Genomic DNA, 16,552 nt, shown 5'->3' with positions numbered 1-16,552 from the left:
AATGGCTTCCAACACTCTACTCAGCAAACTGGATGCAGTCTATCACAGTGCCATCCGTTTTGTCACTAAAGCACCTTATACCACCCACCACTGCGACTTGTATGCTCTAGTCGGCTGGCCCTCACTACATATTCGTCGCCAGATCCACTGGCTCCAGGTCATCTACAAGTCCATGCTAGGTAAAGCTCCGCCTTATCTCAGTTCACTGGTCACGATGGCAACACCCATCCGTAGCACGCGCTCCAGCAGGTGTATCTCACTGATCATCCCTAAAGCCAACACCTCATTTGGCCGCCTTTCGTTCCAGTACTCTGCTGCCTGTGACTGGAACGAATTGCAAAAATCGCTGAAGTTGGAGACTTTTATCTCCTCACCAACTTCAAACATCAGCTATCCGAGCAGCTAACCGATCGCTGCAGCTGTACATAGTCTATAGGTAAATAGCTCACCCTTTTTCACCTACCTCATTCCCATACTGTTTTTATACTGTTTTTATTTATTTACTTTTCTGCTCTTTTGCACACCAATATCTCTACCTGTACATGCCCATCTGATCATTTATCACTCCAGTGTTAATCTGCAAAATTGTATTATTCGCCTACCTCCTCATGCCTTTTGCACACATTGTATATAGACTGCCCATTTTTTTCTACTGTGTTATTGACTTGCTAATTGTTTACTCCATGTGTAACTCTGTGTTGTCTGTTCACACTGCTATGCTTTATCTTGGCCAGGTCGCAGTTGCAAATGAGAACTTGTTCTCAACTAGCCTACCTGGTTAAATAAAGGTGAAATAAAAAAATAAAAATAAAAGTCCCCTATACTGGTGCTGCTGGCAACAAGGTTGACACCTGGTCCTGCCGTGGCTGTGCCACTGTCCCCTATACTGGTGCAGCTGGCAACAAGGTTGACACCTGGTCCTGCCGTGGCTGTGCCACTGTCCCCTATACTGGTGCTGCTGGCAACAAGGTTGATACCTGGTCCTGCCGTGGCTGTGACACTGTCTCTGAAGTCTCTCTCCTTGGCTCTTTCCCTTTCACCACCCTCACTGCCTCACAGTCTGTCTCCAAGAAAATATATAAGGTGTTTGCTATACTCCTAACTACCAGTACCCAAAACTACACAATTAATCACAACAGCAATACCATTGCCTTAAACAAATCTTAGTCACCAGTTTAAGTTGAGAGTGGGAGTATCCATGGCATTTTCCAATTATGTCCCTATTTTACAAGTTAAAAAAATGTAGAACCTTTCATAATGTTGCCAAACAAAGACTCAACAAACTTACCTGAGACTCCCTGTCTCTGCCAGTCTGTCCCTGCCCATCTGTCCCCAGCTCTGCTGTCTGTGTGCCCTCTGTTGCCTGTACTGAAAAATACTCTGATGTCTGTCTTTTTACTTTTTTCTGACATTTTTCTACCTGGCAGGCAGGCAGGCAGGCTGGCTAGCTACACACACACACACACACACACACACACACACACACACACACACACACACACACACACACACACACACACACACACACACACACACACAACACACAACACACAACACACACACACACACACACACTGTGTGTAGGTTATTTACAGTAGATGATGGGCTTCCATCATCTTATCTTCTATAGTTCTATATGGGCTTCGATCTAAAAGGTAGCTAGAAAATGTGAAACGGATTGCAGTGGCAAGAGTTGACAGCTGTATGAGTTCACCATTTACACAACATATGCTGCGACCTTTTGTAATTTTAATGTAGTTTGTTTCGTATTGGCTGGCTTCCAACAATAGCTGAATTTGCAAAGCTAGCGAGCACCAATTCCGTTTCTGTGGTGTTTGCTATAATCTTTGCTATTGTCAGTTTACTCCAAGATCAGCACACGTGCTTCAAAGTCCCATAGCGACAATTTAGTTTTTGCAACGAGACCATTAAAGATATTTAAGACAATGGTAGAAGAGAGTGTAGTTCTGTTCAGTTGGGAGTTCAATTTATCGCTAACCTTATCACAGGGACTTTGAAGCACTACAGCTGCATGCTGATCTTGTAATAAACTGACGATAGCAAAGATTCCATCTTTGACGACGCCACATAAATGGAATAGGTACAAGCTAGCTTAATAGTTAATGTTTGCCCGCTAGCTCTGCAAATTCAGCTAGTGTGTGTGTAAACCCTGCCAACATAAAAATAAAAATAAAAACATTGCTATGGCGTGATTGACTGGATTAACCTCACGTCAGTTACGTGCATTGAGTGCCTTTCAGAAAGTAGATACAAACCCTCTGTTACCTGCCAGATAAGGAACTGGCAGTGGATCAAACCATTGTGAGGCAAAGGGCGGGGGGTCGCAATCTTTTGAAACTTAAAACGCTCTATTAAGTGTCTATAATCAGCACAAGTGCTTTCATTGCGTATTATTAATATTATTGAAATTACATAGTTATGTTTACAGTGATATATTGGGGGGGACAAATCATACTTTTCCCAGGATGGAGGGGTCGTGTCCCCCCCGTCCCCCCTGGGATTTCCGCCTATGGTTGTGTCATTAGATTTGGAGTGTTGTCACAAGACAAAAAATGTGAATACCACTGCACTAATGTGAATACCACTGCACTAACTTAAATCTTTGTTTACTTTGAGTTGACCCTATTTACTCTGCTTACTGTATGTGTTTGCAGGTACAGCGCCCCAGCTCTACGATGTGCACTTCAGCCCAGGGGACGGAGCAGTGGGCTGCCCAGAGGAGTACGATGAGGTAGGTGATGTCATTGGATATCATCGCAGTTATTGGTTACATTACAGTTACTGCTGGAAATATGACCACTCAACACATACATTATAATAGCAATGTGACTGCACAGAATATCAATGAACCCCCCTACATAAAGCAGCATGATATGGGCCAGGGTGGTCTAATGTGAATGAGCAGTCCTGTATAGTGGTATAGCATGGTATACCACTGTGACTGCCCATTTGTAATATATTATGACCTTGTGTGGTCCAGTTGTGCTGTTACCATTGTCCCTTTGCATACAGAGTTCCCTGGCTGAACTCTCTGCGCCCTCACTCATTCCACAGTAATCAGCGAGTGGCCAGAAAAGCTATCATTACCACTCTGTGAATATTCCGCATGCTGAACACTACGGTTTGGCCCAGGGTCCAATGACATCTGGCAGAATTTTCACATCGTATTTTTCTTTCGACCAAATTTTGAATGGTTAGAGTCTGGTCACATATACACATGTATTCTATTATGTTTTTTCAGCTGCGGTTAGCATATCTGAAATTCTTGGCTCATCTCGTGCGTGGACTTTGACTATTTATTAAATCTTTCTGCTGCCTCCACAAGATTAAACCTTTTCTTTCGACTGTTATTCCATCAGTTTGCTTCGATCACTCTAGTATGAGTGCACTGTATGGTGCATAATAGTACACGCAAAACACCCGTCTCAACGTCAACAGTAAAGAGGCGACTCCGGGATGCTGGCCTTCTAGGCAGAGTTGCAAAGAAAAAGCCATATCTCAGACTGGCCAATAAAAAGAAAAGATTAAGATGGGCAAAAGAACACAGACACTGGACAGAGGAACTCTGCCTAGAAGGCCAGCATCCCGGAGTCGCCTCTTCACTGTTGACGTTGAGACTGGTGTTTTACGGGTACTATTTAATGAGGCTGCCAGTTGAGGACTTTGCGTCTGTTCCTCAAACTAGACACTAATGTACTTGTCCTCTTTCTCAGATGTGCATCAGGGCCTCCCACTCCTCTTTCTATTCTGGTTAGAGCCAGTTTGCTCTGTTCTGTGAAGGGAGTACTCAGTGTTGTACGAGATCTTCAGTTTCTTGGCAATTTCTCTCATGGAATAGCCTTCATTTCTCAGAACAAGAATAGACATGAGTTTCAGAAGAAAGTTATTTGTTTCTGGCCAGATTGAGCCTGTAATTGAACCCACAAATGCTGATGCTACAGATACTCAACTAGTCTAAAGAAGCCCAGTTTTATTGCTTCATCAATCAGCACTACAGTTTTCAGCTGTGCTAACATAATTGCAAAAGGGTTTTCTAATGATCAGTTAGCCTTTTAAAATTATAAACATGGATTAGCTAACACAACGTGCCATTGGAACACAGGTGTGATGGTTGCTGATAATGGGCCTCTGTACACCTATGTAGATATTCCATTAAAAATCAGCCGTTTCCAGCTACAATAGTCCTTTACAACATTAACAATGTCTACAGTGTATTTCTGATCTATTTGATGTTATTTTAATGGACAAATAGCTTTTCTTTCAATAACAAGGACATTTCTAAGTGACCCCAAACTTTTGAACTGTAGTATATGCAAATATATACACATACATACAGTGGGAAGAACAAGTATTAGTTACACTGCCGATTTTGCAGGTTTTCCTACTTACAAAGCATGTAGAGGTCTGTAATTTTTATCATAGGTTCACCTCAACTGTGAGAGACGGAATCTAAAAAATCTAAAAAATCCAGTAAATCACATTGTATGATTTTTAAGTAATTCATTTGCATTTTATTGCATGACATACATTGGGGCAAAAAAGAATTTAGTCAGCCACCAATTGTGCAAGTTCTCCCACTTAAAAAGATGAGAGAGGCCTGTAATTTTCATCATAGGTACACTTCAACTATGACAGACAAAATGAGAAGACAAAATCCAGAAAATCACACTGTAGGATTTTTTATGAATTTATTTGCAAATTATGTTGGAAAATAAGTATTTGGTCAATAACAAAAGTTTATCTCAATACTTTGTTATATACCCTTTGTTGGCAATGACAGAGGTCAAATGTTTTCTGTAAGTCTTCACAAGGTTTTCACACACGGTTGCTGGTATTTTGGCCCATTCCTCCATGCAGATCTCCTTTAGAGCAGTGACGTGGTCCTTCTGTAGCACAGTTGGTAGAGCATGGCGCTTGTAACGCCAGGGTAGTGGGTTCGATTCCCGGGACCACCCATACGTAGAATGTATGCACACATGACTGTAAGTCGCTTTGGATAAAAGCGTCTGCTAAATGGCATATATTATTATTATATTATTATATAATATATATATGTTTTGGGACTGTTGCTGGGCAACATGGACTTTCAACTCCCTCCAAAGATTTACTTTGGGGTTGAGATCTGGAGACTGACTAGGCCACTCCAGGACCTTGAAATGCTTCTTACGAAGCCACTCCTTCGTTGCCCGGGCGGTGTGTTTGGGATAATTTTCATGCTGAAAGACCCAGCCACGTTTCATCTTCAATGCCCTTGCTGATGGAAGGAGATTTTCACTCAAAATCTCACAATACATGGCCCCAATCATTCTTTCCTTTACATGGATCAGTCGTCCTGGTCCTTTTGCAGAAAAACAGCCCCAAAGCATGATGTTTCCTCCCCCATGCTTCACAGTAGGTATGGTGTTCTTTGGATGCAACTCAGCATTCTTTGTCCTCCAAACACGACGAGTTGAGTTTTTACCAAAAAGTTCAATTTTGGTTTCATCTGACCATATAACATTCTCCCAATTTTCTTCTGGATCATCCAAATGCTCTCTAGCAAACTTCAGACGGGCCTGGACATGTACTGGCTTAAGCAGGGGGACACGTCTGGCACTGCAGGATTTGAGTCCCTGGTGGCTTCGTGTCTTACTGATGGTAGGCTTTGTTACTTTGGTCCCAGCTCTCTGCAGGTCATTCACTAGGTCCCCCTGTGTGGTTCTGGGATTTTTGCTCACCCTTCTTGTGATCATTTTGACCCCACGGGGTGAGATATTGCGTGGATCCCCAGATCGAGGGAGATTATCAGTGGTCTTGTATGTCTTCTATTTCCTAATAATTGCTCTCACAGTTGATTTCTTCAAACCAAGCTGCTTACCTATTGCAGATTCAGTCTTCCCAGCCTGGTGCAGGTCTACAATTTTGTTTCTCGTGTCCTTTGACAGCTCTTTGGTCTTGGCCATAGTGGAGTTTGGAGTGTGACTGTTTGAGGTTGTGGACAGGTGTCTTTTATACTGATAACAAGTTCAAACAGGTGCCATTAATACAGGTAACGAGTGGAGGACAGAGGAGCCTCTTAAAGAAGAAGTTACAGGTCTGTGAGAGCCAGAAATCTTGCTTGTTTGTAGGTGACCAAATACTTATTTTCCACCATAATTTTCAAATAAATTCATTAAAAATCCTACAATGTGATTTTCTGGAGAGAAAAAAAATCTCATTTTGTCTGTCATAGTTGATGAAAATTACAGGCCTCTCTCATCTTTTTAAGTGGGAGAACTTGCATAATTGGTGGCTGACTAAATACTTTTTTGCCCCACTGTAAATGTGACATTTCAGTTTTCTAATGAATTCATATTATTGGGGTATTGTGTGTAGATTGATGAGGGGAAGACATTTTTTTTAATCCATTTTAGAATAAGGCTGTAATGTACGTTTTTTGGGAAAAGTCAAGGGGTTTGAATTCTTTCCGCATGCACTGTATTGCGGTTCGATACTGTGATTTTTTTTGCCATTAGATGTATTTGGTATTTTATTAGGATCCCCATTAGCTATTGCAAAAGCAGCATCTATTCTTTCTCGGGGTCCACACAAAACTTGAAACATAATACAGAATGAAATAATACAAAACATCAATAGACAAGAACTGCTCAAGGATAGACCTACATAAAAAAAATGTAAAAGGCACACGAAGCCTAGATATCAATGCATACACACAAACTATCTAGGTCAAATAGGGGAGAGGCGTTGTGCATTGAGGTGTTGCTTTGTCTGTTCTTTGGAAGCAGGTTTGCTGTTTATTTGAAGGAAGTTCCATGCAATAAGGGCTGTATATAATACTGTACACTTTCTTGAATTTTGTTTTGGATTTGGGGACTGTGAAAAGAACCCTGGTGGCTTGTCTTTTATAAAAGGATGAAGTGATGCATTCAGTCTCTCCTCAACTCTTAGCCAAGAGAGACTGGCTTGCATAGTATTTATATCAGCCCTCTGATTACAATGAAGAGCAGAACGTGCAGCTTAACTAAGTCTTTCCTTTCAGCACTGGACAATAATCAAGATTAGATAAAACTAGAGCCTGCAGAACTTGCTTTTTGGAGTGTGGTGTCAAAAAGCTGAAAAATATTAATGTTATCTGATGTTAGAAAGTTATTGATTTCATTAACCTTTTATTTCCTTATTTTTAGCCTTAGCTACATATATGGGCTATTTTCAACCCTTCCCTGGGTAGGTTATCAGAGACGGGGCGGCAGGGTAGCCTCGTGGTCAGAGCATTGGACTAGTAATCGGAAGGTTACAAGTTCAAATCCCGAGCTGACAAGGTACAAATCTGTCGTTCTGCCCCTGAACAGGCAGTTAACCCGCTGTTCCTAGGCCGTCATTGAAAATAAGAATTTGTTCTTAACTGACTTGCCTAGTAAAATAAAGGTATAAATAAAAAAATAAAAAAAGGTTATCAGAGATAGACATACAGTAATACTGAAAATAGCAAACAAAGCAAGAGAAAAAAAATATATACATTCAGCAGTCCATTAATCAATTGGTGTGTGTGTGCTGCGGGGTTGAAGCTACGAACCCTCTTGGCTCTTGGCTCTCTCATCATGTTCCAAACATATTGCTCACCATATGTCTGCTGTAAAGGGACAAGAGTGAGCTATTAGAAAACTAGTTTTAATCAGTTATGGAAATAAAAGTGTGGAAAACAAATAGGCTCCCTATTTAAATAGAAGATGGAGAAAAAGCTATGAAGGAAGTTTTAGTGCAGGTACAGACAACTAGCACAAAAATAATATTGTCAAACTAATCGTCAAACATGCAGTAATATCTCGATATGTAACTATCATTCCCCCATCACTATTAACTTGTTGACATGTTGAATCAAGTCCAACGCCTTTTAAATGGACTTTGATTATTATTAAACCAATAATACCTACACGATGAGGAGAATATGGACGGAATTATGAAATCCTGACATTAAAACGGAATTCAACAATATATAAACATTTGTTGAACCTAGGAGATCGACTAAATGTATTGAACTTATTGGAAAATGTATGACTCTGACCAATATTATCGTAAGACAAAATGTATCAGTGATTCATATTTTCCTTAAACATAATTTAGGAAAAAAATCTAACAGATTTTATAGGTCCTTACTTAGAAAGTCCAAATAACACCTGTTTTGACCAATGGGTAAAGTAATACGTTAATTGTGTACATAATCCTCTAACAAACCTCATGTCTCTATCATAATCTGTTCAAAAGTTATTGCCGTTTTTACCCTTGTAGGATGGCCAAAATTATGACCGAAAAAGTGGTCAGAAATAAGAAGAATTGCACAGCATCACGTCAGCTAGGCCGGATGCTGTGCGAGAATGAAGGCTACCTGACAGGCTCACTTTCCCGTTGAACTCGTATTCTTTATTTTACAATCTGCAGGACATAAACAAATATAGAGGTAAAATAGATATTGATTTTGAGACATGCATGTAGTATTTTCATATTTTTTATTTAATCTTCATATTAATGGATAAGAGCGTCTGCTAAATGACTTAAATGTAAATGTAAAATGTTAATGCGAAATTCCTGTTCTTTTTTGAAGATATCTTTCAAAACAAGCGTATCTCTGTGAAATGTCAACACTGATCGCACCGCCAGCTTTTTATTTTCAAAGGCTTTTACATTTAATTCAGCTCATTTCATGGTAATTAAGCTTTTGCAACCCGGAAAAACTACTTTGAAAACGAACACCACAACATATAAAGTCCTCAAAAGTTGCTGCAAGAAAGCTCCACCGCTCTGTCAACGGCGCTCTGTGCTCATTATAGGATGTATTGTGTTACGAAATCCCACATATACTGTTAATTAAATGTTAGAGAAAGACCTCATGGAACGATTCAGAACCAAGTGAAATGTCATCACCAAAGCTTGTTTTCACCCACTCTGGGTAGAGTATGGACACGCTACCCTACCTATAGTTATTGCACACACCTCCACAAAAACACAGTGAAGGGAGTTACAGAAACGGGTCTGTCCTCTCCATAACATTGAACTAATCATGAACTGCTGTATCTCTACAGTATACATAAAATTAAAAATAAATAAATCTGCCTAGGAAATAGCAGTAGCTGAATTGGATAGTTGGGGGTTGGTGCTAGTGAAGTCGTTGCCACACCTGTGTCCCTTAACTCGTTTTTCCCCTAGGGTCCGAGCATTGAAGTTCCTCTCTCAATAGCCACGCTGTTCTTGGCTCTCAAAACAGGAGAAGTGAGGTAGCTGGGTGGAGGGCCTGCTTGCCTTGAGAAACCAAAGACCCCACCTACTTTTCCTCTTCCTTTGCCTTCCCGCTCTCAAACAAACACCCAGCCAGTGTGTGGTTTCCACCTGTCATTGTGGGAGAATATCTCTCTGTCAGTACATAGCCATTGTGGCCTAACCTCTTCTTGTGGCCTTTTCTCTAAGCCTAGAGGTGCATTAACACAGCTAATCCAGCCCCCTCTCCTCAGCCTCCTCCCCAGGAAAAGGGTTCAATCTCTAGGCTTACGTCATGCGAGTTTTGTCTCCTTAAGGTAAACGGTGAGTAAAATAAATAAGTAAACAGTAAGTCAGTTTATGGCTATGTACATACAGTATATGGCATTCTTCGTCCAATCATATAAGCCTATAAAGACTGGTAGAAGGGGGGTAGCGGCTTAATGATTCACCCTGTCAAATTCGACCAGGAACTAGAGTCATTGAAACCCTCTATTTCATGTGATATTTTGACCATCAAATTCAGTGAGAGGAGTAGTTTGCTGGTAGTTGAGGTACTGTATGCTATACCGTTTCCTTCCCCTGCCCTTCGGACTCTTTTCAGTCTACAAAGTCCACCCCTTTTGAGAAGGTCTCATGACAGGCCAGTCTTCCTACATGTGAGCCCCAGGCAGACATAATGGTTTTGGGAATGGTGGACAGCCCTCTGGGCCCGGTTCCTCCTGAAGCTCCACACAGACTGGTAGGGAAGGCTCTTTGACTATTGTCCTTATGTCCTCGGTCGCCTAAGCTTAAGTTAAGCCTAATTTTATAAGTAACCAGACAATGTTTATTGATTATAATGTGGGTTTAGCAATGTATTGATTGTTTATGAAATGCAAACGAGAGGAGAGAGTGTGAGTCAATTGGTTTGTGCGTGCTAAACCTATTGTTGTGTGTTGCCCAGTATATAACTTTATTCATGTATTTATGATCAGGAAGTACAAATGTGATGTAATCATTTTTGACGATTAAATCGTGAGGGTTAAGCTTCAATGTAGATGCTTACATTGTTATCCTTGTTTATTGAAAAGGGTTTTGTTCATTTTCTGGTCTGAGAATTGATGAGGAAATGGGGTGCATTGAGAGCATACTTAATGAATGGTAATGCGGTAGCTTATCCCGTGGGATGTACATGTTTGTATCCCAGTTTGTATTTATGCTTAAAAGCATGTGTGGCACCTTTATTGATACGTGTGCTGGTAGTAATTAATGTGATTTTTTTAAATACTGAACAAATAATTTAATGTTACAATTTTACCAAGTTCAAGTTCATATAAGGAAATCAGTCAATTGAAATAAATAAATGTGGCCCTAATCTATGGATTTCACATGACTTGGAATACGGATATGCATCTGTTGGTCACAGATACTTTTAAAAAAAAGTAGGGGAGTGGATCAGAAATACAGTCCATATCTGGTGTGACCAGTATTTGACTCATGCAGTGCAACACCTCTCCTTCGCATTGAGTTGATCAGGCTGTTGATTGTGGTTAAGGAATGTTGTCCCACTTTTCTTCAATGACTGTGCGAAGTTGATGGATATTGGCGGGAACTGTAACACGCTGTCGCACACGTCGATCCAGAGCATCACAAATATGCTCAATGGGTGACATGTTTGGTGAGTATGCAGGACATGGAAGAACTGGCACTTTTTCTTCAGGAATTGTGTACAGATCCTTGCGACATGGGGCCGTGCATTATCATGCTGAAACATGAGGTGATGACGGCGGATGAATGGCACGGCAATGGGCCTCAGGATCTCGTCACGGTATCTCTGTGTATTCAAATTGCCATTGATAAAATTCAATTGTATTTGTTGTCCGTAGGTTATGCCTGCCCATGACATAATCCCACTGCCACCGGGGAACTCTATTCACAACATTGACATCAGCAAACCGCTTGCCCACACTATGCCATACACGTGATCTGCAGTTGTGAGGCCAGTTGGACGTACTGCCAAATTCTTTAAAACGACATTGAAATTAACATAACATTTTCTGGTAACAGATCTGGTGGACATTCCTGCATTTAGCATGCCTATTGCACTCTCCCTCAAAACTTGAGACATCTGTGACATTGTGTTCTGTGACAAAACTGAACATTTTAGTCTTATATTGTCCCCCAGCACAAGGTGCACATGTGTAATGATCATGCTGTTTAATTAGCTTATTTATATGCCACACATTTCAGGTGGATGAATTATCTTGGCAAAGGAGAAATGCTCTCTAACAGGAATGTAAACAAATTTATGCACAACATTTGAGAGGAAAAGCTTTTGGTGCGTATGGAAAACTTCTGGGTTCTTTTATTTCAGCTCATGAAACATGAGACCAACACTTTACATGTTGCGTTTATATTTTTGTTCAGAATATATATTGTAAGGTTTCGGCAGCTGTATCAATTCTTAAACTTCTAATTTTTCAAAAGCCTCACTTTGGCACAACCTAAATCATTCAACCGCTGTTTGGACGTTGCATTTTTACATTGGAATTTTAGTGATTGGACAGTTAAATATGTAAATATGGTAACCTGAAAATAGGTCAAACAAATTCTTTTGTTAGCTCATTAACTGTCTATGATTGATGATATTACAGCTTTGACATGAAAAGGGTTGGCTTAAACTAATATCCAGATTTCTATAAAATATGACCTATAATGAATTTAATTCATGCGTTTGAGCCATTCAGTACACTGTGTTCAATGATAAGGTGATGGGAGATGTATGATGGAGATAGCCCTTTTGGTTAAATCAGCTTTGAAATCAGTCCATATTTTGGAAGAAACAGCTGAAATATGCACAAACAAAGAAACAACAATCATTAATTGATGTTAGTTTCAAGTGCAGTCTAAATCCAAGCATTGCAAATTTGTAGCATGCATGCACATCGTTTTGCAAACAGTAATTCAGTTCAAAATGTAGACATGCCTTGTTGCATTATTAAATTGTGTTCATTTCTGTGCAGCATGAGTAGGAGCTAATTGATGCAGTCTTACTAGACTCAGTGCAGGCTAGGAATTAGTAAGTAGAACACACACAGTGCACGTTAGTGTTTGTCCAGGGCGACAGCAGCTGTCATTGATGGACAGAGTTGATCTGTGAGATACATTTTCACAGAAGTAACCAAAATATAACCAACATTCTACCACGGAACCATTTTTCATGTTCTTCCATTCCAAAAATTGTTGGCACCTTGCATCAAAGCTGGGACCAAGAGATGAAAGACAGCTTCATCTCACGGAAAGTATTCAGACTGTTGACAGTTTTCACTAACATTTTGCTTATGCCTTATTCAAAAATGTAGTTGGCCACTTTTTCCACTCATCAATCTAACATTGCCCTTTATAATGACAATGTTGCAAAACTGTTTTTTAAAATGTTTGCAAAAAAATACAAAAAATGTCATTTACGTATTTTGTCAAATGTTTGGACACCTAAAATTGAAGGGGTTTTCATTATTTTTACAACTTCTACATTGTAGAATAATAGTGAAGACATAAATATATGGAATCATGTAGTAATAAAAAGTGTTAAACAAATTCTTCAAAATAGCCATTTTGCCAATGAAGTTTATCTCAAGACTTTGGCACACTTTATTGGCAATGACAGTGGTCAAAGTTTTCTGTAATGGATTTCAATTAACAGGTGTGCCTTGTTAAAAGGTATTTGTTTTCTTTCCTCCATAAGTGTTTAGAGCAGTTGATGTTTTGGGGCTGTTGCTGGGTAACACGTAGCCCTATTTGGTTAAAAAAAAAGATTTCCATATTATGGAAGAAACTGGCTGAAATAAGCACTCCAGGAAATGACAATCATTACTTACGAAGATGGAAGGAGGTTTTCTCAAAATCTCGCGATACATGGCAGCATTCATTCTTGGCACACCAGTCGGATCGGGATCTGGTCCCTTTGCAGAAAAACAGCCCCAAAGCATGATGTTTCCACCCCATGCTGTTCACTTTGGATGCACTCACCGGCCGTGATTGGAATGCATAGGGCGGAGCACTTTGTCCTCCAAACACGACGAGTTGAGTTTTTGTCAAAAAGTTCAATTTTGTTTCATCTGACCATATGACATTCTCCCAATCTTCTTGCCTAGATCATCCAAATGCTCTAAATAAAACTATCAGATGGGACAACAACCACCCGAGCCACTGCAGGGGGATCCCGTCTGGCACTGCAGAATTTGAGGTCAGTACCGGTGCATCACTGATGGTAGGAGTCTGAAAAACAGCTTGGTCCCAGCTCTCTGCAGGTTAAACACCATCCCCCAGAGTGGTTCTGGGATTTTTGCTCACCGTTCTTGAAATCATTGACCACTTCAATCAAGGTGAGATCTTTAATAATGCCCTTTATAAGGTTTATCAGTGGTCTTGCATTACTCTTCCATCTCCTACAGAGGGGCAAAACAGTTGATTTCTTCAAACCAAGCTGCAAGTTACCCACTCAAAAGCTGGTGCAGGCCTGTAATTTTCATCATAGGTACCTTGACAGCTCTTTGGTCAGACAAAATGGAAAAGTTTGAAAATGACTGTTTGAGGTTTAAGGTGTCTTTTAACTGAATTAATTTGAAACAGGTGCCAAATTATAAATAAATCTAACATAACAAAATTTGGAAAAGGTCTGAATTCCTTATGAATGCATTATATGCAATTCAAATACTGACCTACATTGTATGCTTGTGACGATTCAAATGTTTAAGATACGGCTGCATCGTTCCGCAGACCCAAAACCGATCCAAATGTATCATGCATTGGTCAGCAAATGTATTCAAACGTTACGAATCACAGATTCACTAAAATTTTTTGCTCAAATGAATTTCTTCCTTCTGAAAATACCTCATCGTTTGTGACAACTGATCAAACAATCAAATGTATTTATAAAACCTGTTTTTACATCAGCCGATGTCACAAAGTGCTATACAGAAACCCAGCTTAAAACCCCAAATTTGCAAGCCATGCAGATGTAGAACTGATGCTTTCTCTCCTTCAGTGTTGAACTAAGCATGTAATTGTGTTGACAGTCAATGACCTGCAAGTTAATTTTCATTTTAACCAACCCCAGGGAATATCAGTAGCCTTGTCAAACTGCTCACTGTGCCCAGCTTCACACGTTGACCAACGCAAGGTATGAGGCCTGTTCCTGATCTTGCACATCTGCGTGGCACCTTAAGCATTCAAATGCTAAAATGGCTTGCGCGATGTTCACATATTTTTGGTCATGTAGTGTATGTCACAACAGGTAAAAATGTGTCAAGACTGTGTAATGACAAAAGTTGTGTAAGCTATTATGACATGGTTATGACCGTGTTATGATGTTGAGTGTCAAGTAAGTTTTTTTACCTGTTTGTCAGCAAGTCTGTCAGCAAAGTTACAGCTAGGAAAAAAATAGGGTGTAACAAATAAACTAGTATACAATACAGCCTACAGTATGTAGTCATCACCTCTCAACTGGGTGTGTTTACTCTTTGTTAGCTTTTTACATACAGTCCATCCACATATCAGCTACTGTACCAGCCCTCATACTGCTATTTTTAGTCACCTGTTAATGATTTCTCAATTTAAACGATGTCCACTTAACTCTCTCTCTGTCCCAGATACTTTGGACCACTATTGTGGAGGATTCCCAACTTGACCTAATAAGATTACTAAAATGTTCCTATTTCCTTCCTGTAGCAGAACGAGGTGACGGATAGTGCCTACCTGGGCTCGGAGAGCACCTACAGCGAGTGTGAGCTGTTCACCGACGAAGACTCGGGAGCCCTAGTCCAGCCAGAGATGCACGAGGATGTGGAGACGGACAGTGGCATCGACGCAACGCTGCACGACCCCGAGGACAGCCACAACAGGTCAGTTCTGACTTACTTAAGCCTATTTACTCCATGTGGAGCATAGGGCTGCATTTCCTTTGCGTTTTTTTCTGCTTCTCCTCAGGACAGGCCCATGGTCCAATAGTCAGTCCTGACCGTGACCTCTAACCTTAACCCGACCCACATACCATTGGCCAAAGTCAAACTCTGACCCCATACACCTTCCCCTCCTACTTAGAACTACTACTGTGTGGTCCTTCTGTGGCTCAGTTGGTAGAGCATGGTGCTTGTAACGCCAGGGTAGTGGGTTCGATTCCCGGGACCACCCATACGTAGAATGTATGCACACATGACTGTAAGTCGCTTTGGATAAAAGCGTCAGCTAAATGGCATATATTATTATTATTATATTATAAAAATGAACCTTGAGGTAATGTTCTAATGACATCTGTAGCTAAGTCGAGGTGAATCAGTTGAGGCAGAAGTGGGTCAAAACTGTTAGTGATGCGCGGGTTGACTCATGTCCCCTGGTTATATCCACGGGGAGGGCAGGTTTAGGATCATAAAATATTGTGTGGATGAAGGGTGGGTGTGTGGCGGGCAGCTTGAAGAGAGAAAGCTATATAAAAAATACAAATTTAAAATTCTTGTGCAATTTTATCTAGAGTCCACATTGACATTTATCTTTAATTGTTTTCAGGCTATCTGGCATTAGTGCATAAGAGTATAAGCTTCAGTGCTTTTGGGAAAGGGCAGAAAAAGTCTATGTTGATCCACTGAGGCAAATGGGACAATGTCAGAGTTTAATTCAGTAAGAGAAAAGCTACAAAATGGAGAGGTGAAAATAATGAGAAGGCAGGGCCGTGAAAGTAATGTTTGCAAAAGATTTGGTGAAGTGGTAAAATAGTATGATAGCAGTGCTGGCTATGTTGTTTGTGTGTGATTATTGTGAGGTGCTATACAGATTCGACAGTCACAAGACAGGGCCTTCAAATAGGCCTATGGCACATCAAGGGAACTGTTGCTTACTGTTCAGATGGGAAACTGAAATCTAGACACTGACTTTAGGGCTGTAACCTTTCACATAGCCTGCAGAATTAAGCATTTCTTGCAGTAACATTATATACCAAATGTGACCAGTTTCAAGAAGCTAGGCGTATGTCGCACGTCACTACTTCACAGGAGAGGCATTTGAACGTCTTTTAATTTTTTTAAATAAAAATGTGTTTTTTGGCAGAAATACCTTCTAGAACTTGTGAACTTTCATGTGCCTTAATAACAAACTTGTATTCCCTCTGTAAATACGAATACAATTGTTAAATTACGAGCCGAGTTGGTTTAGCCACTGAAAAAGACAGGAATCTTCCCGCTCGCCATGATTGGCTGCGCTAATGGATGGGCTGGACATGCCGGGAGATGAGTTTGGATTGGTCTGCCATGTAGCATGCTTCTGTCTA

The 16,552-nt window shown here is 40.4% G+C and overlaps 1 protein-coding gene across 2 annotated transcripts in view; it reads left to right on the top strand.

The window, feature by feature from the left end:
• The window catches only part of LOC118357570 (rab11 family-interacting protein 3-like), a 99,894-nt gene that overhangs the window by 31,626 nt on the left and 51,716 nt on the right, over positions 1 to 16,552 (top strand). For both annotated transcript variants that reach the window (XM_035734817.2, XM_035734816.2), the window contains exons 3-4: positions 2,676 to 2,752; positions 14,962 to 15,134. In XM_035734817.2, the coding sequence (XP_035590710.1) occupies positions 2,676 to 2,752; positions 14,962 to 15,134 (250 nt within the window). The remainder of the gene's footprint in view (positions 1 to 2,675; positions 2,753 to 14,961; positions 15,135 to 16,552) is intronic.

The sequence above is a fragment of the Oncorhynchus keta genome, chromosome 24 (assembly GCF_023373465.1).
Source record: "Oncorhynchus keta strain PuntledgeMale-10-30-2019 chromosome 24, Oket_V2, whole genome shotgun sequence".
NCBI lineage: Eukaryota > Metazoa > Chordata > Actinopteri > Salmoniformes > Salmonidae > Oncorhynchus > Oncorhynchus keta.
The sequence above is the reverse complement of the archived record's forward strand: the minus strand, read 5'-3'. Positions and strand labels throughout refer to the sequence as shown.